The following is a 16,589-nucleotide window of genomic DNA, read 5'->3' on the forward strand; positions in this document are numbered from 1 at the left end:
TTTTTTTTTTTTACATCCTTCAATTCCATATGGAAGAAATGTAGAGAGGAATTAATTTTGTGTGAATACAGGTATGGGCTAACTTGGTGAAATTGCACGCCTTTTTTGACACCCGGCACAAACACAGATACTTTAGATGTTTTCATATTCAATTAAAGATCGATGCCTCAGACTTATTCAGTGTGAATATAGTTGATTTCACTTTGTTATAAAGCACCACGTTAAATTTTGAGTGAAATAACCAATAGTTACGTAATAATTCTTTAATAATTTGGCAAAAAAAGGTCACATTTTAATTTAAACTCTGGAATTAATAAGGTTACGTTCATCCAATCAGGAAAGGCCCTGGTGATCACATGGTACGATACCAACCATACAACTGTTAAATCATAATTTAGCATTGTTAAATTAAAAAATAAATGTATAATTGTGTCATAATTTACAACGCGGCAACAACCAAAACTCTTTGAACAGACCTGAAGAGAATCTTTCACTCACATATCTTTATCTATATCATAGTACACAGGTAATGGTGATAAGATGGGCGCGCTCTGTGTACAATGTGAAATAATACAGGCCCTTTTTTTCAGTGCCAGCAGTCACTGTTACCTCGCCACAAGAAAGAGAGGAAAAACAGACAGCAATTCAACACACATATATAAATCAAGCAACTGAGGGTAAACAGATTTTTTATAAAGACAGCATTGTCTAAGAAGACGACGTTTTCAGAACCACTTTGACATCTCTGAAAGAAGGATGTACAGTAATTGGATAATGAAATGAGACAAGATTGCGCCTCATGCTGCATTTTTCATTCTTAGTGTGGAAGCGTGCGTGTCTGAAAGATCTTTTTGTGAGAACTTGTGCGGCTGAAAAACAGGATTAGGATCGTATTAGCTGACGTACATCGACGGCATCAGGAAAATCCGAGGTAAAGCAGGTTTTCTGGTTTGTTTCAAAATGTAATCCCGTTTTAGTAAGTTGGTCTAAGAAACGACCTACTGATTGCCAGATGAATAGGCACATTTTCAGTTTTTCTTCTCATCTGTGGTTGTTAATTATGAAAAGGGTGCAGGCTCTGATTTGAGAGAGGCCTGCAGACAGGGAGATTGCAGAATGCTAAAAAAAACAAGATCAGAGCACAGATGACGCCCTGATTAACCAATCAGTGCTCTGCAGCATTTAATCCACCTTTTGGTGTCGTATCGGGATGCTAAGTAGCTCAACGGAGGGGTAAGGAAAAGACTGTTTCCTTATGCGAGTGACAGGTTGTAAGAGAAATGCAAAACTGTTTAAATGAGGAAAAACTGAAGTGCGCTGAAGCAGTCTGTTCGGTGGAAACGAGGCTTTGGTGCAGCGAACTGATGCCAAAAGTTATTCATAAATAGCGGGACCTCTAAATGCCCTTGAACTGACAGTAATCGCTTGTGGCAAACCTTTCGAGTCAAAAACATAAAAAGGGATGAGGCATCGCTCTACTATCCCCTCCGTTCTCTCCTCCTCCTCATGTTCTCTGAGCTTTCCTGCCACGCCCTCTCTGAAACGCATAATTTAGCGCTAAATTAATTGACATTGATGAATAGCCGCACAGTGCCCCGTCAGTCAGGATCTAATGCAATTAGAAGTCTGTGTCGACTCAATGATAAACAATTCTGATATTGTGTGTGCAAACAGTATGTGTGGCTCAGGACGTAAACGTGCTGTGCACGAACACATATGCCTCATCCGGCGTGCAGGTGCACTGTGCAGCATATGCATGTCTAGTTTGAGTCATATGATGGGTTACAGACTCTGCAGTCTGGGCCTGAGAACTCAGAATGGTTCAGGTCAGCATCCCAAACACTTACCCAGTTTATTTTCACTGCTCTCTCTGTTTCTCTTCATAAATATGTTTTGGCTGGTACTCTTATACACGCCCACATATACACGTCCACACTTAAGTACATATAAAACAAAACGTTATCTTGTTCTCTGAGCAGAGCATCTCTCTGAGAAAGCATCAATAGATTGTGTTGAAGCTGACTTTACAGAGCCGTGCAGGACGATAAAGAATTTATATTGCCTTTAACGCAGCTTGGAGGCGATTCAAAAGGTTTAGTATCAAATATCCTGTTTGTTTGTTTACTTGTGGTGTGTGTGTGTGTGTGTGTGTGTGCATGTGCATCTATAGTGCCTGCTTATTGTCGGTACTTTTCTGTACTTGTGCCAGTTTCTACATGAGAGTGTTTCATGTGCTCTTCTGTGTGAAAGAGGGAGCAAATCTCTGTCCTTTAACAGAGACTTCAATATGTGCAAAAATGAGTAGGGAGGGAGGGATGGAGGGATGGGAAGTGAGGGGAGGGCCGGCGGGATGGGGAGGGAAGGAGCAGACGCTATGCAATGATGTCATCGTCCCAATGGAGCAGCGATATAAAGTGACTGTTTGAGGTGATGGTGCAGCATGCACAGCAAGAGACTAAACACTGTTGTGTCTGTGCGTGCGTGCGTGTGTGTGTGTGTGGTGTGTGTGTGGAAAGCTAGCAGGAGGAGGAGTCTGGGGTGTCTCCATTCCACAGTGCTGCACTCATCTACCTGGATGTTCATGATGTCATTCTCCCTCGAGGCTGGATATGCCAAGCCTAGCTTTTGCAGGTGACAAAATAATTGCAGAAATGGAGTGGAGAGCAGAAAGAAAAGTGTGTTTGTGCTTCTCTCTCATGGCTTTATGTGTACTTGACTTGTACTTTATGCGTCTTCACGTGTGCATTCACAAAATAGTTTTTTGCAAGCATAACAACAACGCTTATGATGTACAAATCATTTTGCAGGTTGTTTGTCTGCATAAATGTTTGTATCCATATGCCTATGCACTGAAACTGCTTGCGCGTGTAGTATATTTACCTGGCTCTTAATGATGTCATCATCCTGATGGATTTGCAATACGTATCCGGAGTTGCAGGAGATGATGCAGCGGTCTCCGTTGTAGAAATGACGACCGGGGCTACTGCACTTGAGCTCTGCATTGCGGATTAAGGGTTCCTGGCAGTCAATGGCCTCACACGAATAATGTACACAACTGCCAGTGGGGTGGGGGGGTGGGGTGTAGAGGGGAGGGGGGGGGGGGGGGGGGGGGTAGAGGGGAGGGAAGACAAAGAAAAAGAAACTAAAAATCACATCACAAGTTTAGTATATAAAACAGCACTGCAGGTACTCAAGCATATGATCTCTGAATGGAGTCACACAGTTGCTCACAAACAAAAAAGCTACGCACTGAGTCAGCAAAATTCATCAATCAATGACTGCTTAACATATGGAATCAATAAAACACAGAGAAAGGGCTGCAATACTTAAAGGGTGTCTGCATGCACACACGCCAAAGTGTACTTTGTGTATTATGAGTGACTGCATGGATAGGCTATTAGCAGAGTTGAGTATCTATTATTTTGAAGAATAATGAAGAAGGCATTTAATGCTGTTGGAAAGCCTTGATAACCCAAGCATCTTTTTACAGCAGCCCACATCGGACAGTATAGGATTCCCTTATGAGCCTGATGGAAAGAAAGAGTGGAGGGAGAGGAAGGTATGGGATACAGAGGGAGAAGACGCTGTAAGAAGGATGGAACACTGTTAAACTGCCCCATTGTTGCACACATCTTTCATTTCCACATTTCATTGTCTCTGCCACCAAAACAATTTTAGCATAAAGTTAATAAAGCACAAAAAGTGCAGCCTCTAAAAAAAAGAGGCTTTCCAAGGACGAACTAGGGAAGCCGAGAAACTTCCTCTGTGGACGCTTAGAATAAATTCTCCAAGTGGTTTTCTGCAATCACTCTGGAATTTAACTACCTGGAAAACTATCCTCTTCCCTTGTGAGAAATACGGTGTGCAGCACAGTAGCTGGTGTGTACGACAAAAACCAGTATCGAAGAGAAAACTGAGATTAGAAACAACTGATAAACTGAAAATGAGAACAGTGAAATTTGTGCACAGTCTGAAAGCAAAGGGAAAACATACATACGCATGCATTTGCAGACAAGCATGGAACATAAAACCGAGTAATGTTAATAGCTTCTGTTGTTAACAACTCAGGGAAAAGGGGATGTGGTGTTTGGTGGAGGCAGAAGTATTACGGGAAATGTGCTGCTCAGCCCAGGAGAATGAGAATGAAAGTGAGAGCAGGAGGCACAGAAAGGGGAGAATTAAAGAGGAGGAGATGGCAAACAGTTAGGGGGGAAAGAAGGGTGATGTGAAAGTGATGGATGAAAAGACAGCATGGGATAACGCATGATGACAGGGAGGGGAAAGGGAGATGTGGAAAAGCAAGGGAAGGGGATGGGAATAAGGAGAATGTGAAGACAGAGCGAGATTAAACAAGAGCCATCTGGAGATGAAAACAAATGTATCAGTGGATGACATGGCCTTCATTCTTTGGGTATAATATTTCAGATCTATACCATGAAGAACATGACCAAGCTTCAGAGTCACATTACAATGATCTTTGTATGGGAAAAAAAAAACATTGTAAATTTATATTCAACGTTGGTGAAACTAGAATTTAGACAACCACCACCGAGGTTCCCCTTAAATACGCAAGTGTATTTTAAGGTGAATACACCGTATGTTTAAAGTTTGTTTGTGAGCTATTCTGTCGGCAACAAAAAGATGACGTGGATATTGGTATGTTTCCCAATAATTTTTTTATTTGGAGGGATTAAAGAGGGGAGAAAAGAGAAAATTGGAAAGTCCAGAGTGCAGATGACAAAATGCAGATGATGAACTGGAGTCAATTAAAGAGAAGAAACACAACGATGACATTATGAGACAAGCGATGAAGCTGATATTCTCAAATGATCGTGTAAAGACAATCCAGTAGAGCGGGGGGGGGGGGGGATAAGTGATTGCAATTATATTAAAATATTCAACTTGTAAGATGTTCAAGTCAAAAGTGCTCTGTTGACATGAGAAACTTTACTGCAGGAGTTGCTGGAAATTGGATGAGAATGTGAGAGAAAGTCGGTGAGAACTCTGGAAAAGCAACTCGCGTGGTTGTGTGTGGTAAACAATTTCCTGGCTAATACAGATACTCAAGCATTTATAATGCATTTAGGTGCTTTTGGATGTCTCAGTGGCACAAGCCACAAACAGCTCTATCGCTCTTCACAGACACCACAACCATCCAGTGTCTTGTGGATTGTGGCGTTTATTGGTGCATTTCCTGCTGAAAGGCTTGTGGGACCGTCATCAGAACGAACCATTTCTTGCATGACAGCAGTGTGGAAATTGGTGCATAATTGTGACTCCTTGTGCATGTGTGGTCTGGTTTAGCTGTGCTTGTGGGGAGTGACTTGACATCATCATGTGGCTGCTAGTTGCTGCACACTCAAATGTTGCAAAAGTCAATCACTTTTCGGGAGCCATGCTAACAGCTCTTAGGAACATCTTCAATAACTGCTGTGGTCTCTCTCCGCATCATCATCTTCACACACACATGCTCAGCTGCATTTCCCCCCACCTTCCATAAATGTGCACAATCTTTGGTCTGTGTGATGTATGTAGGCCCTTCCCTTCCCTATTCCTTGCCTCACCTCTGGCCGGTGGGGTTGTAGATCTCGTTGCTCTGGCAACCACTTATTGTGATGGGGTCGAAGGACTGGAAGGAGCGCAGGGCCACGCCGGAGATAGCAACGTGGCGAGAGGCAAACGCGACGAGGATGGCCTTGGTGTGATAGAAGGCCACCGAGAGGTCGTGGCTCACCGGGATCACCAAAGGGTTGGTGCGGCAGGTGAGACGCCACTCGCCTGTGGAGAGGATAATGAGGATTGTGAACAACGCAGAAGGTATTGTAAAGGAGGGGGAGGAAACTGAGAAGGGAATGATCAGCAGGTTACTACTGCTGTACTTTCGGCTTGTCCCGTGAGGGGTGAAAGTCACTTAAGGCGGCCGTCATCCTCTATCTCTGCTAACCCTAAACAAGCTCTAGTTAGAGTTTGATCTCAGCTTTCTATCCAGGTAAATTCAGCAATCTGACTCCAAATCTGACGCATCAAGGAGGGTGGCAGGTCTCACCTAAACTATGGATGCCCTCCTTGGTGTCCACCAATTGTACAGTGATGTTACACTGAGTCTGGTCAATGTAGGTGGTTCCATCAGCAGCGAGATGGATAATCACTGCTGCTGCCACCATTGGATGAGAAAAATGAGCCTGAAAAAAAAATCAAAGCAGAAAGCCATGTGTTTAACGCTTGAATTCTGCTCGATCGTCTGCTGTAGAATTTATTTCCTCGCCTGAACCAGGGTTGAACCAATGACGCATGCGTTGAATCATTGTCATATGGGTTTCATCATTTGAGGCATCATTTGTCTGCAAGTGCAATTTCCAAATTGTAGGACATTGTAGGTGCAATGTCCTACAATTCAAAGTGGTGTCCAATACATACAAGTCCCTTAAGGAAGCATTCAAACTGTGCATTAATAGCAGTACTTTTAAATGTAAGAAATAGGCAATTGGAGGATGAAGAGTTACAGAAGCAAAACTGTGCATAATTATATTTTTTAGTAATGTCTTTCATCATTCTCCAGCTTGGTCTTACCTTGAGAGAGTAGTTAGGGTATCCCCAGGCTGTCACATCGGCCTCTTGACAGGGGAACCACGCATATTGGGACACTCCATCCGATAGATCAAACACCTTGGACTGACATGTCTACGGAAGTGTAATGGGAAATGGGAACATCTGTAAGCATCCTTCTAACAGAAGCCTTTACAAAGAAGTTCTAATCTCAAAACAAACACGAGCTGCTCAGAATATAACACTTATCGTTGAAAGATATTCACGACCTAGAATTAAGAATTCTTATGAAGTATTGAACATGGCACGGCATGCAAAGGCCAGTAAAACTAGTCTGACCACAAAAATAACCCTATGTTTTTGGGCTACGCTGAAAGAGATGGTCGAGAGCATTGCAACCTGACCTCTGGCTGATATTTGTACCAAAAGAAAAGGGTGATTTAGAGGAAAAGCTTGCTGCATTAGTTCCCCAGCCAAACATGGCGATGGATTGATTAATCAATATGCCTCCACTATTTGAAGTTTCTATGATCATTTCCATTGAACTGCATGACTAATAGAATAGGAATGATGTTTTGCTGCCTGTTTATTCAAGCGCAGTTATAAATGGGAAAGGGTGAACGCTTATAAACCGCGGTACATCATTTTAACCTTGTGAACTTAACTTTATCCACAGCGTCAGAGCCAATTTCACATGAGGAATGATCGCAGCCTGAGTACCGTACCTTGACAAAATTGTTTTTTTGGGTTTTTTTTAAACACAAGAGACTATTTGTTTGCAGTTTTGCCTGCTGTTCTGGGGAGCAACCAGTACACTGGACGTAGAATATTCAAGACAAAACAACTCAAGCATGGTGATTTGTCCAACCTTTAGCTTTACCACAGCAGCAGCAGTCACAGTAGCAGAGACAGCTTAAAAACCAACAACATTGAGACGCATTTGCTTGTACCCACTCACCATAATGGATCCACTGGCAAAGTCATATCATTACTGCTGCTTTTTCTGGACATTTCAAATGACCCATTTTTAGGATTGATGCCCTTTGCATTATAATCTCATTAGCTTTGTTAGGATGGACGGATGATGGCGATGCACAGCAATGTATGGGAAAGGAGTCAGAGAACATGAGACGAAAATATCCACAAGAAAGAAGAGCCAGACAGTCAGAAAAGGTTTGATAAAATAAGGTTTGGTAAAATATTCCTGAGCAGCAAATAACACAGGCAGAGGGGAGAAAGGACGCATAGCCAAGGGCAGTGAGTTTCACCCGCTGGCCTGAGGTAGTGAAATGAGACACCGGTAACATGAGAGATTTGCCAGAGAGGCTTCTATAAGATCCTGACAACATGGAAAACTGGCCAGGCCAGCTATCTGTCTCCTGGGTTTGTTGACTTGACCTTTCTGCTCAATGCTGAAGTGGCACAAATGAGAAATGCAGGTGACAAACACCTGACATCAGTTGTCATGGGTCATCGTCCCCACTCAAGTGCAGTTGTGATGTAAAAACTTACAATTGCCTTACTGATCACCCAGACCCGATTCACAAGGGTCTGGGACATTTCTCTCCAACAGTTCAAACTCAAATGTGCCTCGAGCCACAGAGGAGGATCACCTGCTTGCCTGACATGAAGAAGAAACGTTTCTAATTTGGTTCAAAGTCGTACAAATTATACAGGTTCAAGTTATTCCTTGCCTGGATCCATTTACTTGTGCATGATCAGAATATTCAAGTTCCCTCTGTGATAACAAATAAATGGAGTTCTGTGTCTAAACGTAACCCAAATGATGCTTCATATTCACTACTGTTCAAGCAGCAGGGGCTTTGCACTACTTCATTATTATCATCATCATCATATTCAAACATTGCTCTTCTAAAATGATGTTAAACAAAATTCCCTTTTTTAATTACAACTTCAATTGCAATCTCCAATTTACATGTTTGTACATTGAAAATCTCAGTCAAAATATCAAGGTACAATCAAACGTTGAACTTTTGAATGCCCCTCGACAAGCATTGGACTTTGGAATCAGGTTCATTTACATTCCTGTTCAAGCAAATACATTTTTGAAAAGTGTGTTTGATTGTTTTTTGCTATCATTGCAATTAACTGTAAATGTGCTTACAGTACAGTGAGTAAAAAAAATAAAAAAAATACATGATACACAAGAGTAATTCCAGAAGTGGTGCTGAGACAAAAATTCAGATCACTGGAAATATTGTAAAGTTGCGGGTCCCTTTTGTGCCATCATCAGGTTTCGATTAAGGACTGGCGCAAGTCCCCTCAGATGCTAAAACACACATGCATTGATTTATGTACTGAGGAGAGCAGGATGGGAGCCCAGAAGCTTTTATAGCACTCACTTTATCATAGATTAAGTAACAAATCCTGATAATTTTACACGGAGCTTTAAAGTTTGCGATACACGGCTGCAATTATCAATATGCAAAGGCTACTTGCACAATTTGGCAATTGAGGCGGCATTGCTGCAGGAACATTTGCACAAACCATCCCAGCATTACTACGTGAACTCTGGTTTAGCGAATATATCCGTTATTGAACAATGCAAGTCCACTTCTATTTATGTCTCTGGCATATCTTGTTCTAGCATTGCTTTGTAATCTGTCGCAGATGCAGTGAAATTCATAAAATTCAAGTTATATATATATAATTAATCAGCTGAATCCAATAATGAGTAAATAAAAAGCAGATGTGATTTCCTTTGCCGCAGACATGCTGAAAGCATTGATTGATCTGTTGTCGATAACAGGAATTTCAAAACACCATAAAGGATTTGGAGGGGAAACGGCAGCAGCGTCGAACACGCTACTCCTCGTAGATTTGTGAATAGCACAGCTATTACTGAGCCTGCAAGCAAAATGTGATGTGACACCTATAATCCTCATAATACGGTAGATACCTTTGCTCAAAAGCATGTACTAACATGATCGACAACGGGGGTAAGAAAGAACGCTCAGGGTACATGGCCAGGCTGAATGGAATCTGAATCTGATTCTGTCAAGGCTATGTGAACAGGAAGAAGTTCATTGATGCATCACTGTCTTACGTTGTCCTAAATTGGATACGTGTCCGATTTGTGGCTGCGCAACAACCGGATCGGAGTTCATACACCGAGGGCTGTCGTCGTTAGCCAGCGCCGGCAGGTGCATCCACCATGATAAACGCTGTGCCTGCAATCGTGACTCATGAATCTGGTGTTTGACACCTGACAAAAATACTCCACCTCCCAGCAGACCTTTAAATGGATTACTTGATCACGATTACGATGTCGCAGCAAGAAGTGGAAGGAAGGAGGGGACTTAAAGGGTTAAAGAGGTGGAAGTCCTGTTAAACGGTTACTTCTGATCACCTCGCCCATTCACACACATTCTAAACACACAAGTCCTCTTTTCGTATTCATCAGAAGGTCATTAAAAAAAAAAAAACGAATACAATTCCAGGTAATAAATAAGTAAAATTGTCACAAAAGAACGTCCTGGCTCTCTTGGAAAACAGTATCAGCAACTCTAAAGAGGAGTTCAGATTGACTTGAAACACACGCACAATAACGCCATGCTGTACACATGGTCTTCATTTGTACCAGCTGGCCAGTCCGACTGGCAAATAGCGAATCTGTAGACACAAACCGGTGCTTGTAAATCACCACTTCAGATAAAAGGGGTGCTACTTTTCTTTATTCAAGGGGAAACCCGAGAAGATAAAAGTGAGAAGGTGAGAGTGCAACTGTCTGGCTCTGATAAGCATATTGCACCCCGACCACACCAGTGTGTCCCTTTGTGACGGGGACTGGCACCAATCTGAGGTTAGATCAGAGCCGTGAGGATAATCCGTGGCTCAAACATCGTCGATGGTCGTCGAGGCCTCCAGATTGTCAATATGTCATCTTGGTTTTAAATGGATAAAACAGGCAGACGAAGCAAACTTGGGCCATTTGTTCTTAGAATATATTGAGGCACCGAGTCATCAAAGGTCCTTCCTGTTATCTCTACTGAAGAGAGAAGGTCTGAGCTGACAAGACCTTTGATTCATGTTTCTCACACATGCACAGGTCACGTCGACGTTAATTCTGCCTTTTGCTTCTGCTGAGTCAGATTTGGCGCCACGTAAATGCGATATGCATGAAATGATGTTGGATAATAATCAGCTTTTTTTGGGGGGGGGGTTAAATCTTTGCCAAAGCGCTCTGGATCACGGCACAAGACCCCAGCGGCGCAAGACGTTTTGCTTCATTGGCTTGTAAAACACATCATCAGCAGTGAGAACAAGCATTACAGCAATCACACATGCCTCTGAAGAGAATATTTTTCCTAAGGCAGCACCTCCTAAAACATGTTTATATCCACCTTAAGGTGTGTGTGTGATTAGTATGTGTCCTATATATGCTGTGTAGCCTGTGCACGGAATGCAATAGCGAGCATCTGTGAAGCGTATAAGAAAGAGCAACGGAGAAAAAAACGGTTTGACTTTCCAGACACCATCCCATGGTTTACTGGAATGCTGGTGAGCGCCTGGTGTGTGAGGTAATGTCCTTTCACCCGGCCCCACCCATCCTCACTGAAGCTCACCGTTTCACTGGTACTGGTTAATGATGGTCCACTTCCACGTCTTAATGCAATCGAGGCTGTAAACGGGTGCAGCTACGTCGCTCACCTATCCCAGTCTCATCTCTGGGATGGACCACGAACTAGTGTACGGGGGGGGGGGACTGGTGAGCGCACAACGGCAGCATGCTGAAAACAGATAGGCCTGCGGAGGCTCAAAACGCCCCACGGTCCGTGGGCCCCCTTTGCTCGGCAACACGGTGCCAAAAAACCTGCATATTAACAGTCTGAAAATGTTACAGGGGGGGGGTCATCAGCACCACGAAAAAAGCGCAAGCCAGTCTCAATGAGGTTTCCAGATGGAGGAACCACAATAATAATTGAAACGGGAAAAGTAAAAGGGGAAAAAGGAACGCCATCCCAGAGGTTTCTTTTTAATGTTCCCACACGCTTATGTCACTGGCACCCCGCCTGTCGGGGCCGTGCGGTTTGGGGAAATGTCGGTGAGAGGGAACGCATCAGAGGAGCTGGCCTTACTGCGCTGCTGAAAGCAGCTACCGCAGGAGCTTTTGTTTTTTTTTTATGGCCATGTTACATGTGTGTGCTTTCACTTGTACAGCAGGGTGTGCGTGTGCAGGGTTGTCTGTGTTTGAATGTGGAGAATGTGTTTGAATGTGTGTGTGTGTGTGTGTGTGTGTTCTGCAGTAGCCTGCATACAGCATGCATGTATCTCCTACTTAGGTACAAAAAACATGCACAGATAGAACGGAACTGGGCCAGTTATTGTTTCCTCGTGTTCAGAATCATTTATTTTCCTCTTTGCTCCGGTTCAGTCATTCCTTACCTAAAGATGAACGTGGTCGGTGTTATTTCATTCAGATCCCGTGCACGTTATGTTTGTTTAACAGTTGAAGATGGGTGACCTGACACTGAATATGGGTAATTTCTTCCAGCAAGGCACGACTAAAATGTTACCCTTTCTGTCGCTAATGTATAATTAAAGGGAGAGTTCCCCGGGGATGCCCACGGGTTGCGTCACCAGATTGCCTGGGCAGCAGCCCTCTCTGGAGAAATCACCTGGCTTGCTGTTTGATCTTAAAGTTTGAATGCACACACATTATTCCCACTCATCGACACTCATTTACGCAAGGGTCTTGCAAACACACACACACACACACCGGTTAGTTGCCAGGCACAGTTCCCTAGCTCAATTCCCCTAGAGCAAGTCGAGCTGGCTCACTATATTCCATGGTGTGGTGGTGGAGGACATTGTGTTCTGCTCCACAAAGACAGCAGTAGTACATTTCCGTCCCCTATGGACCTGCCCTATAATCCTGCATGGAGTCGGTCGTGTGTGCGTGTGTGCGTGTTTTCCTGCGAGTCTCTCTCCGACTGGGCACCATCATTTAAGATGATGCCACCTTTCTGTATTCACCAGGTAGCCCCACACTACAACATTTTGTCATCGGTCTGACATTGAAAGAGCTTAAAAAATGGGGAAAAAAAAGAAACAAATAAAAACCATTTGTCGTGATTATGATAAATGTGTCATTCCCGGGTGTCTATACGGCATTTGAGATGATCAAACTGCTCATTCAAGGGCATTTTGTTGAGAGGATGGCTGATAAGAGTGGCTTTGGCCCATTTCCCACTTTCACAGTCAGTTTTATTCTATGATGTATTGTCTTTTGAGTGCAGTAGTTTGTTTTACCTCCAATTTTAACCACTAAGCTCATCTCTCCAGCCATCATTCATCTGTGCGTCTGAACCCTTGTGTTTTTTTTTCATATATCGTGCTGCTTCTGGAACTCCTGATCGCTGTGTGGATGCCGCTCATTTTATTTTGAAACCTCTCCATCTGTTCTTTTCTCTCAGTCTGACTGTTATCCTTTTACTCTACTTTGGCTTAGCATTTATCTTATGTAACTGCCCTTGCTGTATCCTCCACAAAGAACCATGGCCACCATACATCTTCTATTGTGGCATCCCTATGCTGTGCATTACTACCAGGATTCATGCATAATGACCCCAAAAATGTGTGTGTCACTTTCTTACAAACACTAAGAAGATATTTTATTTGCAGTGAATGCATACAGAAGCCAACAGAGCTTTATACCAAAGGGCCATATCATTAGCCTCATAGCATAAGACTTAGGCAATGACTACTGATAATGGCCAATTATGCTATGAGGCTAAAGATATGTATTTATGGCCATATGCATAATTTATTCTCATGTTGCTGAACCCTCCGTCAGCAGTGCTTTGATCGTAGGAGCGCCCACCCATCCATCTCCTTTGCTTTGTACCGGTGCGTAAAGATCCAGAAGTTAAGAAAAAAAGTTAATCTCTCTTGCCAAAATGCTGCAGGCATATATTGAGATTATCATTCACCGTGGCATTTAATAGATCTTTGTGTCCCTCAGAATCTATGCCCTCCAATAGAAATATAGTTCTGTGCGTATCCCTTGCTCCCACAAGTGCATAGCACTTGAGATGCCGTGCAGATACATGGTCTCTCTTTCTCCCCAAGTGCCTTTTTGTGCTGTTGTTGCTTTCTTGCATCCGCAAAGATCCCTATCACTGCTGCCCGCTTCTCGCGCTCTCTCAGACACAAAGACACCCACGCACAACAGACATCAAACAGAACTGATGCACAAATCAGATGCAGGACTTGTTTCCTAGATCAGGAGGAAGTGATGCGCTATCCACCCCCCACCCCAACTCCAAACACACTCACTCAGAAGAAAGCACATTCATAAATGCACAAAGTTGGTTACTCGAGCACTCCTGTGATGTTAAAAAGGCAAGACGATGTGTTGTTTTCTGATAAACACTAATGCAACTTACAAGTAGCAAAAGCGTTTACGTGACATCAAGGCAGGAAATATTTGAAAAGTATTTAAACTGCTCGTCCTCCAATTTGAAAGTTGTGCATCATTTAAGTTGGGTGACCAAACTTCACTTGTATCGTTTACATTTAAAAACAAAATATGTTGTTTGCAGAAAAACACATGAACTTTTTACTGATATGATGCCACTTTCAGCTGGATGATTCATAATCCAAAACCATTACAAATACGTGTTGCAAAAATAAAACCTCTTTTTAATCTGCTTTAGGAACCAAAATAATTTAGCCCCGGTTAGGGGGGAGATAATGATCATGGCTAAAATAGAAAGGCTGACTGTTGCTCAAAAACAGGAAGTCTTAATTCCAACATGGCCACTGCAGGGCTTTAATTCACTTTAAGTCACCTTTAAGTCACTTTGATATAAGCTTGGCATTTTTCTAAAATGACCGTTACTGTTGAGAGAATGGTTTTGGCAGTTAATATATCCAGTCAAAAAGTAGAATATCGGCCTCTTTCATTCATTTATAAGCTCAGACATAAGAAACCAGGAATATGTAGTGAGAGAAGTGATTCAGCCAGCAACACTGAAGCTGTTCTGGTGGCTTGTGGTGGCCCGACACGTGGTGGTGCCTGGTCTTCATCTCCAGATCCAGTCCTTACATGCCTCATCTGTAGCATGAGCCTCCAGGACTGCTGCCATAGCCACATGCATGCCATTCCACAACTGCTCAGGAGTCGGAACGGGAATTTCAACTCGTTTATTTGAGGTCGTCTTATGTTCCCTTTGTTTTTCAAGAGGGAACACCATGAGCATCCAAGTGTGCATGATTGCGAGTGCATTTTGGATGAGGGGTTTTCTGTTGTGCTTTTATAGATTAATTCTTGATGTAAGATTGGAAAAGGCTCCTGATTTACAGGATCATGCATGAACTGATAACATAAAACCGCAGTTCAAGGCATTCTCCGGATGAAAATTGCTTTTTTTTGGTCTGAACAATTTGTTCTTCACAGCACATCTTTTCTTTATGACCATGTGGAGATGTTCCACTGGTGTCCTTTCAGAGAACGAAACATCTGCAGTGCTGTCGGTCAGGACATGCTGCAGAGTTCTGCTCAGTCAGAAGTGGTGCCATATAAATATCAAATGCATGAAATGATGTTGGTTCCTTTCCTTCCATTGTTTTGCAGGAGCTCTTTGCCAAGGTGTTCTTGAGTAAGACACCTGGCCACAGCTGTCCAGAGTTCTTCTAGCATTAGTGCTGTAAAATGCACCATCAGCAGTGAGAACAAGCATTACAGCCACCGTCACACACGTCCAACATCACACGCATGTTTCTGCAGAGACACTGCAAAGCTTGCTTCTGTAGGGCTTTAAGCATGCTGTTAAATAATGAATGGAAGCCACTTGTGTCATTTTTGTGACATTATTACTAGACAAAACACGCTAAAGGCTATCAAGGAACTTAATAATGACGCTTTATAGGGCTTTAAAGGCGGAAGTGTCCTTCAACTGCATTGGTTAGTATTTCCCATATTTAGTATAATTGAGTCAAACACACTTTTGAAGATTCTGAAGATTTTTGTGTGTGCACAAAAGTATATGGCTCATCAGTCAGTCCTTTTCTGTGTTGCGACAGCAACAGATCAATTCCTCCTCCGGGATCATTCCGAATCAATGGCTTCTTCTTTCATCCTCAACAAGCATTACTTTAATGAGAAGCAAACTTCTGCACTGAGTCTGAGTTACTGTGGAATCACTTAACCAGCACTCACACTGATGGGCAATTTAGCGTAACCAATTCACGTAATTTGCATGTTTTTGTTGGCGGGAGGAAGCCGGAGAACCCGGAAAGAACCCACTCAGACACGGGGAGAGCATGGAAATTCCCAAGAAAGGCCCCAAGTTGGATTCAAACCTGTGACCTGCGCTACCGACTGTGCCACCATGCTGGCCATATTCAAACCCAGAGAACATGTATTTGTATTATGTCACATGACTAAAAATAATTGGCGATGGTGCCTGTTAAACTACAGTCATGTCCTTACCTTCGTAACAGCAGGGTAACCAGCCGCCACCTCACCGGAGCAGTAGGGCTTCAGCTCATGGGAAACTTCCACAGCAGACGCCCACTGGTCGAGGAACCCACTGGGGGTGTAGAGGCCACAGTCTCTCACACCAGTCTCTCTCTCGAAGTCCTCACACACCCCGTCACCGTCATAGTAGTAGCACATGCTCGGCTCCTCTGCGGGTGAACACAGGACAGAGCCAAGTTGGAATTTCAAACGACCCATTCTGTGTGTTTTATCTGTAAACAAATGACTTTTTTCAGGAAAGTGAGGAATGAGTGCAGCTAAAATATCAGCTCGTCAGATTCTACATCTCCCTGGTGTATTTTCATTTCCACAAAGTCACACAGGGCTTTTGCTTTTTACATAAAATTTACAACTCGATCTCCAACCTCCAATCCTCTTTAATGAAACAAGTATCCACTCCCCACGGATCCTGCGGGATTCCCAAACCGTATGTCTATTATTTTGGAGGTGAAGAGGTTAAGGACCAGATGAGGATGAACAGACGGATAAAAGGTACATCGGAAAAGGAGGATAAATTCTCCAGCATCACGATGTGAAC

At 43.1% G+C, this 16,589-nt stretch overlaps 1 protein-coding gene across 1 annotated transcript in view; it reads right to left on the reverse strand.

Annotated features, from left to right (window-relative positions):
* The window catches only part of pappaa (pregnancy-associated plasma protein A, pappalysin 1a), a 59,188-nt gene that overhangs the window by 15,393 nt on the left and 27,206 nt on the right, over nt 1-16,589 (reverse strand). Inside the window, exons 10-14 of the mRNA XM_068752877.1 lie at nt 16,004-16,200; nt 6,571-6,681; nt 6,047-6,182; nt 5,565-5,778; nt 2,881-3,055 (exon numbers count right to left, since the gene is read on the reverse strand). Coding sequence (XP_068608978.1) covers nt 2,881-3,055; nt 5,565-5,778; nt 6,047-6,182; nt 6,571-6,681; nt 16,004-16,200 — 833 coding nt within the window. The remainder of the gene's footprint in view (nt 1-2,880; nt 3,056-5,564; nt 5,779-6,046; nt 6,183-6,570; nt 6,682-16,003; nt 16,201-16,589) is intronic.

The sequence above is a fragment of the Brachionichthys hirsutus genome, chromosome 19 (genome assembly GCF_040956055.1).
Source record: "Brachionichthys hirsutus isolate HB-005 chromosome 19, CSIRO-AGI_Bhir_v1, whole genome shotgun sequence".
Lineage (NCBI taxonomy): Eukaryota > Metazoa > Chordata > Actinopteri > Lophiiformes > Brachionichthyidae > Brachionichthys > Brachionichthys hirsutus.